Source organism: Corylus avellana, chromosome ca1 (assembly GCF_901000735.1).
Source record: "Corylus avellana chromosome ca1, CavTom2PMs-1.0".
In the NCBI taxonomy this organism is placed as follows: Eukaryota; Viridiplantae; Streptophyta; class Magnoliopsida; order Fagales; family Betulaceae; genus Corylus; species Corylus avellana.
Genome location: NC_081541.1, coordinates 49,179,831 through 49,199,137, shown reverse-complemented (window position 1 = coordinate 49,199,137; position 19,307 = coordinate 49,179,831). Strand labels below are relative to the sequence as shown.

The 19,307-nt window shown below is 37.5% G+C and overlaps 3 protein-coding genes across 3 annotated transcripts in view; all 3 read right to left on the bottom strand.

Moving 5' to 3' along the window:
* Positions 1 to 874: 874 nt before the first annotated feature.
* Positions 875 to 4,644, bottom strand: LOC132166076 (fasciclin-like arabinogalactan protein 15). The gene is made up of 2 exons (XM_059576832.1): positions 3,206 to 4,644; positions 875 to 1,097 (listed from the first exon to the last, which is right to left on the bottom strand). Exons 1-2 carry the CDS (start codon positions 4,494 to 4,496, stop codon positions 1,024 to 1,026), a joined length of 1,365 nt encoding a protein of 454 aa, XP_059432815.1. The 5' UTR covers positions 4,497 to 4,644; the 3' UTR covers positions 875 to 1,023.
* A 9,004-nt stretch (positions 4,645 to 13,648) lies between these two features.
* Positions 13,649 to 14,845, bottom strand: LOC132174163 (F-box protein At2g17036-like). The gene has a single exon (XM_059585858.1). The coding sequence runs from the start codon at positions 14,843 to 14,845 to the stop codon at positions 13,649 to 13,651; it is 1,197 nt and encodes a 398-aa protein (XP_059441841.1).
* A 1,688-nt stretch (positions 14,846 to 16,533) lies between these two features.
* The window catches only part of LOC132174157 (pentatricopeptide repeat-containing protein At1g63080, mitochondrial-like), a 3,777-nt gene continuing 1,003 nt past the window's right edge, over positions 16,534 to 19,307 (bottom strand). The window contains exon 2 of the mRNA XM_059585852.1: positions 16,534 to 17,069. Within this exon, the coding sequence (XP_059441835.1) occupies positions 16,534 to 17,069 (536 nt within the window). The remainder of the gene's footprint in view (positions 17,070 to 19,307) is intronic.

The following is a 19,307-nucleotide window of genomic DNA, read 5'->3' as shown; positions in this document are numbered from 1 at the left end:
AAAGATTGATTCAAGGGTTGATTGAGATTACCATATCATTATTGTGGAAAATTTGTGAGATAAAAAAGTAATTTCTAGCATTACTCAGTAATGCTACACTTAGAACTTTTTTACAAGTTGATGACACGTTTTAACATGTAATTGAAGTCATGTTAGTAACTAAAAAAAATTTTAACACCTTCAAATCACGTGTTAAACATGTCAACTAATTGCAAAATAGTTGTAAGTCTAACATTTTGCATTTATCCCTAAAAAAAATGTTATAAATACCAATGAATAAGCTTTACATAATTATGGTACTTATCTTTTGATAAAAAATTTGATACCCATAACATTTCTCTATTAAGTATAGTAAGTCACACTTCGGGAGCACCAAAACACTCTAAATGAAAATCAAATTGAATTAGTTAGCTTATTGAATATTCTCTAATCAAGGACATCCTATATTTTAAATTTTGAATTTTGAGTGATGATGATAGATTGCATTTTTTTTTTTTTGGTTTTTTTTGCTTTTTTCACCATGGAGTTTCCATTAATTAATTAATTATACTACTAGCCACTTTCCAATAGGCTATCTTTTATTTTATTTTATTTTTAAAATGTGAAAGGCAGCTGGGATGGTAAAAAGAAAAGGTTAGAAACAAAGTTATTTCATCGTCACATTTTTTATTGCTTAAAAAATCCAAACTATAATAATAAAAAAAAAAAAAGCGATAGTTATATTTAGAAAGATAAGAAGTTAATCTATTCAAAAATTTTGCATGACATGAAGTTCAAATTTGTTTTTAGCTCATATGAACTTCTATTAATTTCAATAAATTTGGTCATTAACAAGCAAGCTTTTGACGATGATTTTGCAGACCATCAATGATAAATACATATTAATTAATGACAATATTTGAGTCGTCGTTGATAGTTGTCGCTAAAATCAAAAATAAATTTGACATTTTTCCTCTTTCAAGTTTCTTCTTAACCTATATATATATATATAGAGAGAGAGGATCTTGGTTTTTCTCATTTCCTTCATTGGCACGTGGTGAAATGAGAATCTTGTCCAAAAACTTCAAGCATCCGACATGCTACTTCGAGCAACTTTCCTGTAAAACATTATCGTTAATAATAATAATAATAATAATAATAATAATAATCGAAAGCTACATATTAACTTCTTTTGGTTGATCATGAAAGCAACTCTCCACCAATTAATAAGTGCTTAAAATAATCGCATAAATTAATCATCGATTTGTATAATTAATTAAAAATTAGAAGCATTTAATTCATAAAGATGGAGGGAATATGTGAGATCGGATGCAACTCTGACAGCCAGAAACGCCAAAGCACGAAATTAATTATAGAGGAAGATCTTTTTTTTTTTTTCTTTTTTCTTTTCTTATTCTAATTTCTAATTTAGAGGAAGATCTTGTTATGTATAATTAATAGATGATGACCACCAAGGTGGTAGTCGAGATGGTAAAGCAGCCGGGTAAATCCCCCCCTCCAGGGGCACGAGTTCGAACCCGCTTGCGGTAGTAGTGCGTGCTCAATTCTGGGCTTTACCAACTCGCACCTTTGTGGGGCTGTGGTGACGGGCTCGCCGCTTAGGCAGTAGCTATGGCTCAAACTGGACATTCCATGGCGAGGGGGGGCCCCTATGGTCACGCCCAGGGGGGGAAATCTACACTGGTCGCCCCTCCCCCCTCTTATTAGAAAAAAAAAAAAAAAAAAAAATAGATGATGACTCATTTAATAGATGATGACTCATTTGATGACTTTTTTTTTTTTAAATCAAATTACTGATAATTAACAATATCATAATTAAGGAAGACAAAAACAAATCATGTTGAAAATATATATATGTACGTAAAGACATGCATGCTGTTGTTACCGTGGGTTTATTTGGACTGAGAGTTGGTCAAGATTCTAAAAACATATTAAAATCTTATTATAGTTGGGCTTATAATAAGTAATTTATAGTCTTGAATTAATATAAAATTTAAGTAATTTATGATATATTCTTCATCCTTTCAAAAATAGTAATAGTGTGAATCTCTACTGTGACAAATCATAAGACGGAGGCCGGGACGAAACTAGCATTTAGAGTTTGGGGGACAAAATTTAAATATCAAAAATTTTGAGAAAGTAAATTTCTAATTTTAAAAAAATTATAAGAGCATTTTTAAAAATAAATTAGGAAAAAATAGGGGCTTGGGAGGCCTAAATTATAAGCCCCCATTTAGTTCCGCCCCGGAATGGATGGATCAAAATGGAGAAGATTGTGCTTAAGAGAGAGAGAGATTGTGACTATCACATGGTAATGTCACGTGGATTACCACATTATTTTGTAAGTACACATGATATTTTACTATGTCAACTATTAAACAATTAAATTTATTTATGTTTGATGTTACAATGCCACATTAACCCCGACACTTTAATTTGTAAAAAATTGTAGTAAAAGTATTTTAGAATATAATGCATAATTGATCGTTGAATAATGCTATATACTTTCTCTTTTTTTGGTTTTTTTTGATATGTTACATAAGGGAAGGGAGAGAAGAGGTTCGAACTAGTGACCTCCGCTTTATGCTGTATTCTAAATTCTTATCTCACTCAGTAACATTTTACAATAATAGAGTAAAATAGCGTTTGAATCGGTATACTATAATTATATTCAATAATACTAAGATAATAGTACTCCCAATTAACCTTTTAATTAATTTTAAATATTGAATAAAATTATAATATTTAGCATTTTTCTTAAAAAAAACAAAAAATCTAATAACTAAAAGTGAGATAAAATTCTGTTAGATTGAAGCATCGGATTCTTTGTATTATGTAATTTTAACCTTAGAAATCAACCTCCATCCTAAGGTACAACTGTAAAGATAAATGCAAAAGAAAAAGCAATTGAACCACAGCTTGCCGATCCCGGCCAATCCCCAACCCCCAACGGGCCCAACCCCACCAGACACAAACGACAGCAGAAACCAGGAAAAAAGACCAACTCTGACCCACCGACACAATCCCCCACACTCACCGGAAATCCCAGTCACCCCTGCCGTCAAAACCGAAACGCCGAAACCGAAATACCACCGATACCACAGTTTTATTTTATTTTATTTTTTCCATTTTTTTGGTAAATTTAAAATTTAAAATTTAAGAAAAAAGAAAAAAGAAAAAGGAAGAGGAAAATTTGTGAACATACCTCTCCTGGGTTTGGCTACAACCTTAACGAGCGAAAAAGCAATGGTATCCTCAGCTTTGTTCTCCTGAACCGGAAACAGAACTCCATCAATCCCCTGCACCGAAATCCTCCCGTCCGTGTAAATATCGGGATCGAACAAGTAAGCTGACCCCTCGCCCTGCCCGAATTTCACCGACCCATCGGCCTCCTGAGCCACCACCTGCTGCGGCAATTGAAGCGTATCGTACTTCACTTTCCCGAACCGCCGAACCGCATTGTACATGCTCTCCTCCGTCTGATATTCCGGTACGATATGATAATACAGTATCTGCTCCGGCGCGCCCGGTTCGCTCAGCCGGTCCGTGGTCAGCTTAGCCATGGCCTCGTCGTTCGGAGCCAAAACGGTCAGCACGTAGCCCTCCGACACGAGCCTTCCCATTTCGGTCGCCAAACCCGTGAGGTTCACCAACATATCGGCCATTTCGCTGTACCCGCCGTACTGCAAGAGCGTGTCGATGAAGTCTTTCACTTGCCTCATACCGTCGAAGTGGTGGTGGGGCCCGCCGGGTCCCGGTGCCGGAGCCGGAGCCAAGGAAGGACCCGGTGCCACCGCGTAGTATATCGGAAGAACCGGCGGCGAACCGGGTTTGCTCTGTTTCTTCAACCGTTTCGTTCTGGGGTCGATTTCCGGGGCACCCTCCGGTTTGACGGCCGAGATTTCCCGGAGGCTCCGTCGATTGTTGAAGTCTTGCTGTACGGACTCGGGGATTACGAACCGTTCGATCCCGTGGATAACCCCGTCCGGACGGTTCACGGCGTGCGGGTGAGTCACCCTCGCCGAGCCCACAAACATCTCCCCGGAAGCCTGGCTTGTCAGCTCGAGCCGGTTGCGAGCCAGAGAGTCGTACGCCGGCAGTGTTGGCCACGTGTCGACGGAAACGCGTTTGGGGACAATGTGGGAGAGCAGGAGGGTCTGTAAGGAGCGGAGGTTTCGGGGCTCGAGGAGGAAGAGCTTGAACTCGCGCTGGAGCGCGTGGTTGACGGGGGCGAAGATGGTGAGGTTTTGGCGGCTCACCAACTCCTCCAGTGTCTGCAACAACGCCGCCTTCTCGACGAGCTCGGCGAGCTCGGAGTAGTGGGACTCCAGGAGGGCAACGAGGACGGAGTTGGAGTTGATTTGGGGGGAATGGGTAATTGGGTTCTGATCATCATCAGGCAATGCATGAGCAAAATTGCTGGGTTTGAGAGAATTGAAGAAGAAGAAGAGGAAGAAGAAGAAGATGAAGAAGAAGAGGTTGGGAGAGAAAACCATGGTTGGTGGTGTTTTGAAGGGGGAAATGAAAATGAATGGGTGAATATTAATTACTCATAGAGATTTTATTGGCTTCAAAGCCCAAACTGTGTCTGCTTCCGGTGTGGGACAGTTGGGGGGGATCCCTTGTGCTTTTGCTTCATAGAAACAGTTGGCGAATCTGACAGAGATGGGATTTTGAGTAAACTATATATATATAATTCGGTGGCGGGTAAAACGTTTTTAAAATGGTTTACTACTCTCCACTCCACGCATATTTCCCGCTCGTTAATTATTTAAGTAATTTGATTTTAATATTTTTTTACACTATTGACAAAAAATAAAAGGTCACTACGTTAGTTAATATTAAATATTAGGTGTAATAAATTGTTGTAAAAAATAGCATTGCGCTTTGTTTGTTTGTTTGTTTATATTTTTCTCCTTAAGTAAAGAAAAAGACGTCTATAAGGGGTAGCTCGAATCTTCCTTCAGCCTTTTGTGCAGACAAGAAGTATTGCTAGTTACTATATTTTTATCTTACAATGCTAATGTGATAGTTTCAACCAACCTAAATCAATATTTGTTTTGGGAAAAAAAAAAAAAAAACATTCAAGAGTTGGTTGATACTGCTACATCAAATTTGTGGAATGAGTAATATTATTACACACTCTCACTCTCATATTATGTGACGTGACTTTTAAAATTATTATTTAATTTAAAATGAATTAGTATTGAATTTTGTGATCTTAAAAGGCATGTCGAGGAGTATGTATAGTATTCCTTGAAAACTACATTTCGAGTGAGAGGAGTGAGAGGAGGTTTATTGAGTTAAACTATGAGCCATCTAATTGGAAGTCATATTCATTTTCCTTTAGGGCCCATGGGTAAATCGGAGGAGGGTATAAAAGTCTGCAAAAATTGATTAGATAATTTTTTTTTTTTTTAAAAAAAAAAAATCAGAACTAAGATATTGTTTATTAAATCACAAACTTATGACTAGAATTCAATCCAAATTAAAATTAGTATAATTTTTTTAAAAAAAGTAATTTTCTTAATGTAGAAATTTCACAGTTAAAAAGATAATAATAAATGCAAAATTAGTCTATGAAGTTTGCCTAAATTACAAATTGCTCACTATCGTATTAAAATGAACTCAGAGATTCATGGGATATGCTAAAACAATAATTTAGTCACGAGAGTCAAATTCCGTTAAAACATTTGATAAATTCTGTTAGGTGCCATGTCAACACCAGTAAAATGACAACACACATCTTACTTAATAAAAAAAATATAAATATATAAAACTAAATATATATATATTTTTTTCATACCCCATATACTAAGAGTGAAAGGGCGGTTACGGTAAGCAGTTATTGGAAAGCTAATTATCATAACCGTCTAAGCAAAATTAACTAGCAATTAGCGGTTGGTAACTCTAATAACTGCTAACCGCTTTTTAAAATAAAAAAATCAAAACGATGTCATTTCTATAGTAATACGCTATTCATATGGACTAATTTTGTATTCATTAAAAAAAAAAAAAAGAGTGAGAGAGAGAAAAAGTATTAAAGAATGGCATAGACGAAAACGTGGAGACAAATATATTTTTGTGTGGGGGTGAGAAGGACATTGCCGGGGGCTTCAAGCATCTAAAACTTGTAAGTAAAGGACAATTCTTTAGGCATTTTTGCAAGCTTATTTGGAAAGCCAGCTTGCAGCGAGCACAAATGCCTTCCATTTATCGGGAAAAAAGGGGTAATGTAATTATTGTTTGTGTCTACCAAACCAAACCAATCATGCGTCATGGCAACTTTATAAAGTCTTGCTCACAATTAGTAACCCCTTATCCAGGAAAAAAAAAAAAAAAAAGGGTAAAGGCAACCCCTTTATTTATTTATTTATTTACTTTACAAGATTTTTTTTTATTTTTTATTTATTTTTTAATTGACTTCACCCCTTAGGTTAAATTTAGGAAAATGTTTGGATTATGCAACTTTTATTACAACTTCTCTATAAACTTTTGTGACAGTTCCGTCTCATATTCAACCATAATCCTATATATTCAATCTTGAGACTTCGACAACTTTAACCACCACCGAAACCTATCGCTACGGTCATGCCACCACTAGCTATCACATTTGCGTCACCACGAAAATGCAACCACCACACCAAACATTCAGGGCGGAATTAGATGTTTTAGTTTGGGGGCGGGGGGCAATTTTTTTTTTTTTTTTTTTTTTTTTTGAGGGGGTAAAAGTAATTTTTAAGGTCTATTTATAATTTTTTTTTTCTTTTGTAAAAGAAATTTTTTTGGAACTACCTTAAGCCTTTTTTTGTGGCTGCAACCATAGGACCTTGGTAAGGAATAAGGTCTCAACCTGCAATTTTTTTATTTTATTTTTATATACTATTTTTGCTTAAATTTCAAATGGATTACTTCGAATTCATGGAATTGCAAAGTTAAGAGTTTTGTGCAAGCAAGATTGTGGGATTTATTGATATGGAAATTTTTTAACATTGTGATATGAATTGAAGAAATTTCCCTAAAAATATTTTTCAAAATAAAACATTTTACGTTAAAAAAGCCTGAAGTATTCTTTGAAAAGACTAGAGCACTTTTAAAAGACTATTTCCATTCATGTCTATTAATGCACATCATTCGTTGGGCACATTTCCTTTCAAAATCTCATTTAAGTTACTTTTCAATGGTTCCAACTCAATTGATTTTAATGTAATTTTTTTTTTAAATATATTTTATATTTGATTTTCAAATAATTTTTTTTTTATTTGTTTAGCTTAAGTGCAATTTGTTTTGTGTTTTGCTTACTCTAATGAGTGATTAATCATTTTTAAAACTCAATGAGCTATTTATAAAACCTTAAACCACAAGAACTAAAAAAAATGCATTTATCCTTTAAAAAAATTAGAGGTGGAAAATGTCTTGTGATAGTAATTTTAGGCGTAGGAGCCTAAGGAAAACTGAAGATTAGAGCCATTCGACTAAATTAAAACAAGGGGAAAATCATTATTGTATTTCCTCTTTTATTTTTTATTGGGTACAATTTACTTAACCCCCTCAAACTACTACTTCAATGATAACAAATTATCAATTGCGACAATTTACCCCCCAAACTACCAAAACAGTGACAATGTACTCCGAATTTTAACAAAATAAAAAAATTAACCTTACTAAAATAAAAATAAAAATACTACAATTTAATTTTTTTTTCAAAATTTTAAGGGTATTTTTATCTTATTGAAAATTTTAAAGGGGTAATTTCATCATTTTGTTAGCATTGGGGGGGGGGTACATTGTATTGTTTTGAGTAGTTTGGAGGGTACATTATTGTAATTGATAGTTTGAGGAGTAGATTGCCAATATGACGGTAGTTTAAAGGGGTTAAGTGGACTTTATCCTTCATTATTTACTTGCTGTAGCCCAAGTTCCATTCTTAAAATTATCTTTTTATGTCTTTTATTTTGTATTTCAACATTAAAACATCAACAAACTACCCAAAAATACAAAATACTATTTTTATTTTTATGTCACATCACAATAATTTTTCAAATCAAAAACAAAAAAACACCCCAAAACGCACATTAAAAAAAGGTGTATACTCAATATAATGATCCAATAGAAATTAATAGTGAATATAGACAAGTATTAATTAAGCATGATAACAATAACAACTATATAAAAATCATAATCACGACATGTTTTTTTCTCTCTAGGCTGTCATCGGAGACCTAGAGGAGGAGTTTCTTTTCTCTCAAATTCCTTCCGGAATTGTGAGGGGCAAAATCTGTTGTTGGAGAAAAAAAAACCGATCCACCAATTCGTAGGAGGATGGCTGAAGATCTGACTTCGATGTCGAGGAATTTCACGCTGACTGAAGAGGAGGAGGCGGTTGATGAGGTCCCAGAGGAGGAGTTCATTAACATTGGGAATAAGGGTCGAGCCTGTCTTGTGGGGAGATTAATGTCTGAACGAAGCATTGGTAAGGAGATTCTCAAAGCAAAAATGATAAGGAGTTGGATGCCAACATGATCGATGGTTTTCAAGGCGTTGGGGAATAATATTTTCCTCATCGAGTTTGAAAACTCATGGGACAAATCAAGGGTGCTGGAAGGCAGGCCTTGGACTTTCGAAGGTAGTTTATTTTCTGTACTGGATTTTGATGGCAACTCACCTCCTTCCGAGTTACCATTCAACATCGCCTCTTTTTGGGTAAGGATGTTTAATCTCCCATTGGCCTATATGGGGAGAGCAACTGGCGAAAGATTGGGTTCTTATCTTGGAGAGGTGGAGGAGGTGGATACGAACGAGGAGGAGTCGGCTGGGGCAAATATCTTCGGGTGCGAGTCAAACTGAACGTGCGTAAACCACTTCTTTGTGGCAGAATGCTAAAAGTTAAAAACAAAACTCATTGGGTGGCTTTTCAATATGAAAAGATCCCTCGGTTTTGTTTTTCCTGTGGTGTGGTCTGTCATGGAGTGTCGGGATGTTCAAAACGGAACCATCTGAAGGATATTGGGGAGAAACCGAAGAAGGAATATGGTCCTTGGCTAAGAGTATCGTTCCAGAATCGCTCTAGGGAGGAAGAGAAGCGCCAGACCAATTTTTTTCCCACATTTTCGGGGAACAGCACGGGTTGGGATTTCCATGGATTCCGGCGGCCGGAGGAGCGTTCACGGCCGGGACGGGGATACCGTATGGAAGAACATGATTTGAGTGGAAATCAAGGGGAATCAATGCAAGCAAAAGGGGAAAGAAGTTATGGCATTAATGGGGATTCGATGGAAAAAAGGAATATAACGGAAAAACATTATGAGGATAGGGATTCACATATTGCAGCTGTGGGAAAGAAACCGAATTTGGAAGGTTTTAATTCGGGGAGTGGCGCTGAAGTTACGCCCATTTTTGAAGAGGATATTAATAGTGGGGAGGGGGTTACGTCCAAGGCTTCAATGCATGCGTTGCATGCTGAAGGAGTTAATTCTTTTTTGGGAGAGGACATTAATAGTGGGGAGGGGGTTACGTCCAAGACTAAAATGCAGGTGGGGCATGCTAAAGGAGTTAATTCCTCTTCTGGAGACGGAGCCAAGTCAGACAAAACAGCGGAAGTGGTGGGATTATTGATGAAGTGACGTGTCAATTGGCAAGTGGTATGCGGGTCCAAGCTGAAGGAAAGAAAAAACAAGGTCCCATGAAATGGAAAAAACGTGCAAGACTGGTGACTTTACCATCACAAACTTGTCTGGAAGGGGAATCCAATCCACTGGCGGGTGTTCGCAAAGCGGATGGGCTAGCTTTGCCTGAGTTGAATGAAGTAAACAGGAAGAAAGGAAAATGGGAAGGTGCAGGAAAATGTGACAAGAAGGCGGCAGCTGTTGCACAGCCCTGCCTGGAACCATGAGTATTTTAAGTTGGAACTGTCGAGGGCTTGGGAACCCCCGAACAGTTCGGGACCTTCACAGGTTGGTGAAGGAGAAGCACCCCGGTTTAGTTTTTTTTATGGAAACTAAACTGCAGGCCCATCGGTTTGATTCTATAAAAATACGGTTGGGTTTTCACAGTGTTTTTGTTGTGGATAGCGTTGGTCGCAGTAGGGGTCTGGCACTCCTATGGAATTCAACTGTTTCAGTTGAAATTCAAAACTATAGCAAGCGTCACATCAACGCTATAGTGATAACAGAAGGATCGGGCCAACCATGGAAGTTCACTGGTTTTTACGGCCACCCGGAGGTGGGTCACCGGACTGAATCCTAGAGTCTTCTACGTCATCTTCATTTGTATGATCCAATTCCATGGCTTTGTTTGGGTAATTTTAATGAGACACTAGAAGATGATGAAAAATGGGGTGGAGGCCGTAAAGCTAGATGGCAGATGGAAAACTTTAGGGAGGTTCTAACCACATGTCGGTTGGAGGATATGGGTTATGTGGGACCTGACTCCACTTGGAGCAACAAACAAGCAGGGGGTCTTTTTGTTAAGGAACGGCTTGACCAGGTATTAGCAAACTCACAGTGGCAGGATTTCTTTCCTTTCAGACAAGTTGAAATTCTGTCATCTTGCTCCTCTGATCATGCTCCCCTGCATGTCTGGTTCCACCAGAGATGGGAAAAAAGAGTTGAAGCCCAAGAAATGTTCCGATACGAGGTAGCTTGGAATAAGAATGATGTGAATGGTGTCATTAAGCAAATATGGAGGGTCAAGGTTAGAAACTGTGGGTGCTGGGCTCCAATTTTACGCAAGCTGAAGAAGAGTAGCGGTTCACTACTCAGATGGAGAAGAGTGCACCGGGACCCAACGGAAACTGATGTGCAGCAAAATATGGCAACGTTAAAAGATTTACATTCAGGGGCAGGGGAATGGGACCTACAACGCATTTTACAACTCCAAACAGAAACCCAGAACCTGATGGAGCAGCTGGACATGAAATGGAGACAGAGAGCAAATGAGTGCTGATTAGCTCTTGGGGATAGAAATTCTAAATACTTTCATGCATGTGCATCCCACCGATGGCAAAAAAATTGAATTCTTTCTATTCTAGATGGTGAAGGGGTGAGACGGGATTCCCCAGTGGGCATTGAAAAGGCGTTTGAGGAGCACTTCACAGGTATTCTTACTTCGTTGGGTCCTCGGGGGATTGATGAATGCATCCAAGTGCTGCCAAGGAGGGTCTCGGCAGAGATGAATAGCCGCCTGCTGTGTGAGGTGACGGGGGAGGAAGTAAGCCAGGCCTTTTCTCAAATGGCGCCCATGAAGTCACCGGGCCCAGATGGATTCCCTATAGCTTTTTATCAAGACCACTAGAACCTGATGGGGGAAGAGAGGTCTTGAGTTCAATGCTATCACTTGAAGAGCGGATTGGACGTTTGAAGGGGGTCCCAACCTCTTTTAAGGACTTGAGGATAAATCACTTATTTTTTGCTGACGATAGTCTTCTTTTTTGTAAGACTACTGAACAAGAGTGGAATTGCTTGAAGGGGGTCTTGGGGGTTTATGAGGAAGCGTTGGCGCAACGGCTAAATAACGATAAAACTTCTGTCTTTTTCAGCCGAAATACAGGCCAAGAAAGAAAAGATAGAATTTTGGAGGTTGTAGGAGTTCCTGATTCACAAAGATTTGATACTTACTTGGGGCTTTCGGCGTTGGTGGGCAAGTCAAGAATCCGGGAATTTCAGAGCCTGATAGAAAAGGTGAAGAAGAGGGTGTCAGACTGGAAGACAAAATTTCTATCTCAGGCGGGAAATGAGGTCCTAATCAAAGCAGTGATCAAAGCCATACCATTTTATAGCATGAGCATTTTTTTGCTCCCATTAGGATTGTGTAAGGAGCTTAACAAATTGATGCAGAATTTTTGGTGGGGTCACAAGGAGAATGACAAGAAAATACATTGGATGAGTTGGGAGAGGATGGGACGTGCAAAAAATCTGGGAGGTTTGGGTTTCCGAGATCTCATTTGTTTTAACAAGGCTCTCCTAGCGAAGCAATGTTGGTGCTTAATGCAATACCCTGACAACTTGGCAGCGAAGATAATCAAAGCTAAGTATTACTCTACAGGGTCATTATTGTCAGGAAAATTGGGGAGTAAGCCGTGATTCGCCTAGAGGAGCATTTTGATTGGTAGGGAGTTATTTGAAGAAGTAATATTTTGGCGCATTGGCAATGGGACATCAGTTTGGATCAGGGGAGATAAATGGATTCCCCTGCCGATAACTTACTCCACACAGACGTGCAGTTCACTTATTGGGAAGGACGCGTTGGTAGCTGAGTTAATGGAAGAAAACCCGGTGAGATGGAATAGGCAGTATATATTCCAGCACTTTGGTGAGGAGGAAGCTACTGCGATTTGTAATCTCCCGCTGAGTTGACATCACCATGATGATGATAAGATGATTTGGCGTGCGACGAATTCAGGAGAATTTTCGGTAAAAAGTGCGTATCACCTCGAGAAGGAAAGACAAGAAAGATTGAAGGGAGAATGCTCTATGGGGGTGAGAACGCAGGCCGTATGGAAGATGATTTAGGGTTTGAAGATTCCACGTTCAGCCCAAGTGTTTCTGTGGAGGGCCTGCAACAAAATTCTTCCGACAAAAGATAATCTTAAGCAGCGGAGAGTGGTTGAGGATGATATCTCCATTTTCTGTTGCAGTGCTGTCGAAACCACCCACCACATACTTTGGGACTGCCCATCTTCTCAGGACGTCTGGTGTGTTAGTGGTAGCAAGCTCCAAAAGTGTAGATTAGGTGGTGATAATTTTTGTGAGCTGGTGGAATATCTTATGGGGACGGTACAGAGAGAAGATCTGGAGCTGTTTGCTATGGTTGCTAAAAGAATATGGAATCAATGAAATAAGGTGGTGCACGGGGAAGCTTTTTCACACCCTAGCGTAATTGCAAAGCAAGCCATTGATCATCTCCAGCTATACCGCAAGGTAAATGAGAAACATAAGGACACTCCTGTTTTGTCACGACCGATTCATCAAAATTGGGAAGAACCACCGGAGGGGAATTTCAAGATTAATTGGGATGTTGCTATAGCAGAAGGGGAGAAAAAAATGGGAGTGGGGGTTATTATAAGAGATGAAAAGGGAAACACCATGGCAGCATTAAGCTAAGCCAACCTGTTATGGCACTTCATGAACCAGTCTCAGTCGAGGCTATGGCCGCTTTACGGGCTGTGGAGTTCAGCAGGGAGGTGGGAATAAATGACTTGCTCCTTGAGGGGGACTTGCTGCAAGTGGTGAAGGTGATAAGTGATCCCCAAAAAAGCTGGCTACGATACGGACAGATTATTGATGATATCAAATGGGTACTGGGGTCTCTAAACAGATGGAATATCAGGCATGTAAAAAGAGAGGCTAACTTAGCAGCCCATGGTCTAGCCAAATTTGCAATTAGGATTTCAGAAACTCAAGCATGGTTGGAGGAGTCTCCTAGTTGTATCTCAGATGTTCTTTTTTTAGAGTAGATGGCTCTAACTTTGTAAGGCTTAGGCCGGAATTTCCATTTTTCTTTGAATGAAGTGTTTATCATTTCTCTCAAAAAAAAAAAAAAAAAAAAAAAATCATAATCATAATCATTTAGTAGATTATCATACTAGTGTCATACAACTTAATGATACTACTAATTTTACTGCCGCATTATTGAGTTGTACGAGCTTCCGCTATTTTCCTTGAAAAGTTGGCTTGATCCACATTGGGTGGGACATTGATTTTGGAGAAGACGGAGAATTTAATACACAATGCCATTGAAAGCTTCTATCTCCCAAATAAAAGATGCCCATGTCATAAGAAGTAGGAGGGTAGACACCTGCTGGGTGAGTATTATAACCAGGTAAACAACAATCAACAAAGTATATGGAATTCGGATTGCATCCAAGGATGTCTGAAGCAGGAACATAGGTGGAAGTATTGTCATCCAAGAACAAGGCTCCACCACCAAGAACATTAGGGTCTCTTGTTTCTACCCACTTTTTCTCCCCATCCAAAACTAGTAGCTTGAAAACATTGAACCCTATTGTCTCCACACGCGGTGGCAATTCATCATTAATAACTACTAAAATCCTTACAAACTTTAGTATATCTTCATCATCAGTTGATTCCACAAGATACTTCTTATTCAGATAAGAGGCAGTGGTATAGCAGTTAGTTGAAACCATATTCAACTTGGGAAAATTTTCACTAATATCAAAAGTTTTGACTGCACCAAACGCATAGAGGGCATAAAACAAACCTTTGGAATAAATAACATCCATGATATACTTGTTTACGATGTGGGTCCATCCTTTATCACCTGGCTTAATGAAAGCCAATTTTTTAAGACCACGTCTGTCGCTACAGATGACCATGACTATATAATCATCAGGAGCCACAACAGGGTCAATTGACAATATAACCTTCTGAATATCATACCAATGTACATGAAAAACTCGTGGGAGGCAAATAATTCCATCAGAGCAAAATGGGTTTGATAGGGTGATGACAAAATTGTTATCAACGGTAATCAACCAACCATGTGAAGAACAAAACCATCTGTCATTACCATTTGGTATGAATGATTTTAACTCATATGTCTTGTCTTGGTGGCTGATATTGTGTACGCTAATTGTAGTTTCTCCTTCTATAGACGGATGGGTGTGAGTTAAAAATAGTAATGGAGGTTGATGAAGAGAAAGTTTGTGACGCCTCTCCCCATAGTAGTTCTCTAGGGCAATGGCTTGCCATGGCATGCAAACAGCACTAAAGCAAACATAATCTGAAAGTGTTATTAACCTGTCCAAAATCAAAACAAGAAGGTCGTCCGGAAGACATGCCCAATTGGATTCCAGGTCGTCCGGAAGACATGCCCAATTGGATTCCATTGAAACTGTTGTAGTACTGTTTGTTCTACTCTGGTTTGTGTTCAATAAGAGACTATGACCTAAATCAGAGATGATAATTGTCAAATAATGTTACCAAACATATATATAAAAACAAAATGGAATTTTCAAGTAATATCCACAAACCCAAATTGTGAGCCAGAAAAGAGAGAGACATGTTATCAAATTAAAAAGAATAATCATGTTTTTAAGGCTTAGCGTGTGTGTGTTTTGTTGGCTTCAAAGATTAATCATTTTGTTCTTCTAAACTTGGCAAGAATTTTGCCTGATTTTCAGATAAAATATTTTTATAGAGAAATATCCCCTGTAATCTTTTTCTTTATTCAATTAAAAAAAGAAAAAAAAAAAAGTCCCTTTGGAATAGATTTACAACTTTGATTATTACAACAATTTCGTGCATACAAATTGCAGCTTTCCGTACAAAAACACAAAATCTTTTGATTTTCTAAGGTTAATTAATTCAAGAGAATTCAACAACTCAGAGTCAAGAAGACGATGAAAAAGACACGAGAGAGATACCTGGAGTGGTTGAGCCAAGACGGGTTTTTTCAGTCTTTTATCAGTTTACTCGTTGAAATCAATTTCTCCTAATGAACTTAACAAAAACATGGTTTTTACACGACATTTTTTTTTTAAAATAAAATAAATTTACGTCATTTAATTACTATTTAAAGTTTAAATGACATCCTATCGGAATTAAAGTCATCTCCAGTTCAAATGAAGTGGATAATATCTAGTTAATTATAGTAGAAGGGTATTTTTGTTCACTAAAAAAGTGAAAAGATAAAAATGTCTTTTCACTATAACTGACTGGATATTATACAATTCAAATGAACTGTAGAGGATCTTATTCCATCATATCGTTAATAGACTTCATTTGAACAATAAACAATATTAAATTAAGAATTAAGTCATTTGAAATTATGTTGGAGAAGTATTTTTGTCTTTTCACTTTTTGAGAGGATAAAAATATCTCTCCAATATGACTAAGTGGAAATTATCCAAATCAAATGAATTGAAGATGATTCTAATTCCCATAGTTGGAGTTAAATTATGAGATTTGATCTTTAATTTGAAAACAATAAATTATGCTATGAGATATTTAGGGAAGGAATTTTCATTCTTTTAAAAGACCAACACAACGTGCATCTAGTTAGACTTTTTGGTGTTTCAAAAACTTCTTAGGTCAATAATTCAATCTATGCATTGAATGTGTAAGAATTTGAGATAAATTGAAATTAAGGCTTTCCAAAAGAAGGCAAACACTTCTCATGCGACTTTTGTGGTAAATTTAATTTTAAAAATTTTGGAAATAAATACTTAGGTAGCATGACAGGATTAGGATTCCCTACAATTTTTTAAAACTGTAGATTCTCAAATGACGTAACTAGAAAACCATGCATACGAAAGAATTTGAGAAAGTTAATAGGAAAAGCAAGAGGATCGTATTTATAATTAAGAACATTTGTTGGTCCACATAGAAGAAAGGGAGGTACGCAAGCCATCTTCTTAAGAGAAAAACCCGCAATTAAAAAAAATCCCATACTTGTTAAAAATAAAAGAAATTAAAGAGCTTGAATTTAGACAATATAAAACAGACCCCATTTGATAAAAAATGAACCAAACATTTAGAAAATGAATTAATTGTCATTTAGCTAACCTTCAAGCGTTCATGCCACTAGCTGGACATTTATGAATCCACTAGCTGGAGCTCTTGGAAGTGAAGCCACTAGCTGCGGACATTTATGAATCTCAAGTTTGGTTAAAGAAGGAAGATGGACGGGCAGCCCTCCTCTTTGCTTGGGGCATGAATCAATATAAAGCTCTTCAAGTTGAGGAAAAGTACCACCTTCGTTTTCAGCAGCACCAGAAGAAGACCATTCCTCCCACTTCAACATTTGCTCAAACCTTAGAACTTTCAGGGCTCCAAATGGCTTAACTGATGAAGAATCACTACCATAAAACTCACGATCTACTTTAACAACTCCTTCAAACCCAACAACAGAGAGGTTCTGTAAAGAAGGTAGCTGTCCAAGTGGTGGCAATTTGAGACAATGCTTACAGTTTTCTAGGCGAAGGAATGTTATATTAGAGAATGAATGATGCACAACCCAATCCGGAAGACTTTCGGCGCCATAGTTGTTGATGGTGAGACTTTTCAAGTTACTATGAGGCTGAAGATTGTCAAGCACAGATCTTTTACATTCTAAAATGTTAGTATCCAATGAATTTTATTCCAACACCAACTCCTCAAGGTACTTCCTGTCTTTCAAACATGCTTTTAGAGCATCCATAGGAGATACAATATTTTGGAGCTTTGAAATAAAAAGCTTTCCTCGAAGATTTGCAAGATTCCCCAACTCTTCAATGCAAGCCTCACTAGATTTGCTGATGATAAATCTACTAAAAGTTTGTAGACATTTTAGTCTACCCAGTTGCATTGGCATCTCCATTATTGCAGTTCCGCTAATATCAAGATGACATAAGTTAATGAGTTTTCGCAATTCAATATTTGCAAATTGCACAACTTACATATGGAATCAGACAATCTTTTAATTGCAGTGGAAGAAAGGTTCAAGTAATGCAGATGTTTAATTTTTCCAATTAATTTAGGTAACTCAGTCATATTTTTGTAGTGAGACAGAGACAACACCTGTAAGCGTCTTAGCTTTGGCAATAAATCAAGTGGTACTCTTTTTGTTAAGTAAAAGCTCAAATATTCTAGTGGCAATTTTAATGGTAAGAATATGCGCAACCGCTTAGCCTCATAAAAAGCCTCAAACTTCTTAAAGGTATCCCATTTTGTTCTGAAATACGACAAATGACAAGTTTTGTTCACAATTTCTTTGGAATGGTCAACCTGCAGTCTAAACGAAAATTTTTGAGATACACATTTTGCCATGTCGTTGACAAGATTATGCATTACAAAACAAAATTTATTGCCACTTGACTGTTCCAACAATGATCTACGTGCCAAAGCAAGAAAGTAATCTTCACCAACCTCTTCAATTCTCTGGTTTCTAGTTTTTCTTCTAAACAACCTTCTGCCATCCATAATAAGATTATTTGATCTTTTCCAAAAACATAATCTTTAGGAAATACTAAACAGTAAGTAAAACATTGCTTTAAATGTGATGGAAGATATTTATAACTTAAACTTAAAGCCGAAAGAATATTTGTCTTGTCAATTGGTGAATCCCATAATTCCCTCTTTAATATCCTGTTTCATTCATCAACATCTAGTTTAAATTGTAAGAGACTCCCAATTGCCCTGGCTGTTAAAGGTTGGCCTTCACACTTTTTCACAATTTGTCTACCTATTACTTCTAGCTTTGAACGTGCATTAGAACTATAATTGTGGAATGCATGTTTTGCAAATAATGACCAACAATTTTCTTTTACTAACTTCTTTAGATGATGAGTTGAAATAGTGCGCATGATTGATGCAACAGCTTCATTGCGTGTTGTTACAATGACCATGCTTCCCTGTACCCTTAGATGGGCTGAGGGTGGCTTTTGGGGTGTAAACGAGTCGAGCTTGAGCGAGCTTCCCTTGTTCAAGCTTGGCTCGTTTAAATTTTACTCGAGCTCGAGCTCGAGTCGAGCTCAAGGGTGAGCCAAAAAAATCGAGCTCAAGCTAATAATAAGTCGAGCTGAGCCAGCTCGCGAGCTGGCTCTTATATTTAATGTTTTTGTTTTAAAAATTTTTTTTAACTTCAAGTACTCTTAAACGGCTTAAGAAGTTAGTTCGCATATGAGTATTTGCTTAGCATGGCTAGTCAAGTATAGAGCCTGAGTCAACACAGTAGGGCATTTGGTTTCAAAGAGAAAAGATATGCATCCTTTTATAGATAAGCAAACTTAGAAATTGATGTTTTCTTAACAATGTGGGACAAGTTAACAGGTTGCATTCAGACTGCATTGGGACAACGCCCCCTACAAAAAAATATTTTTTTAACGTCTCTCTCCCAATCCCCCTCACCAGTCACAACGGATCTTCCACCTGAACTCTCATTTCCCACTCTCTCACTCTCACTCACCAGACATGTAGTGATAGTATTTGGGTCTATTTGATTCATCAATAGTTTATACCTTTCACAATCTCCCTCAATAGTTTCTGCTTGATTCTTCTTCCTTTCGTTTGGATCTGCTCTAGTTGAATCGAGGTTTTTTTAATGATTGCTCTCTCTCTCTTTCATCACGAAAGGTCTAGAATTTTTCATTCCCTAACACTTAAATATAAATGCAATTTTAAGGTTTTAATAATTATGAGATTTATAATTAATTATCTATTACTTAGTTTATATATATATATATATATATATATACACACTCGAGCTTATACGAGCTGTTCACGAGCTTAGCCGAGTCGAGCCGAGCTTGTTTCGTTTAATATTCGAGCCAGGATTTGTGTTCATGAAATGCTTCATTTAATATTCGAGTC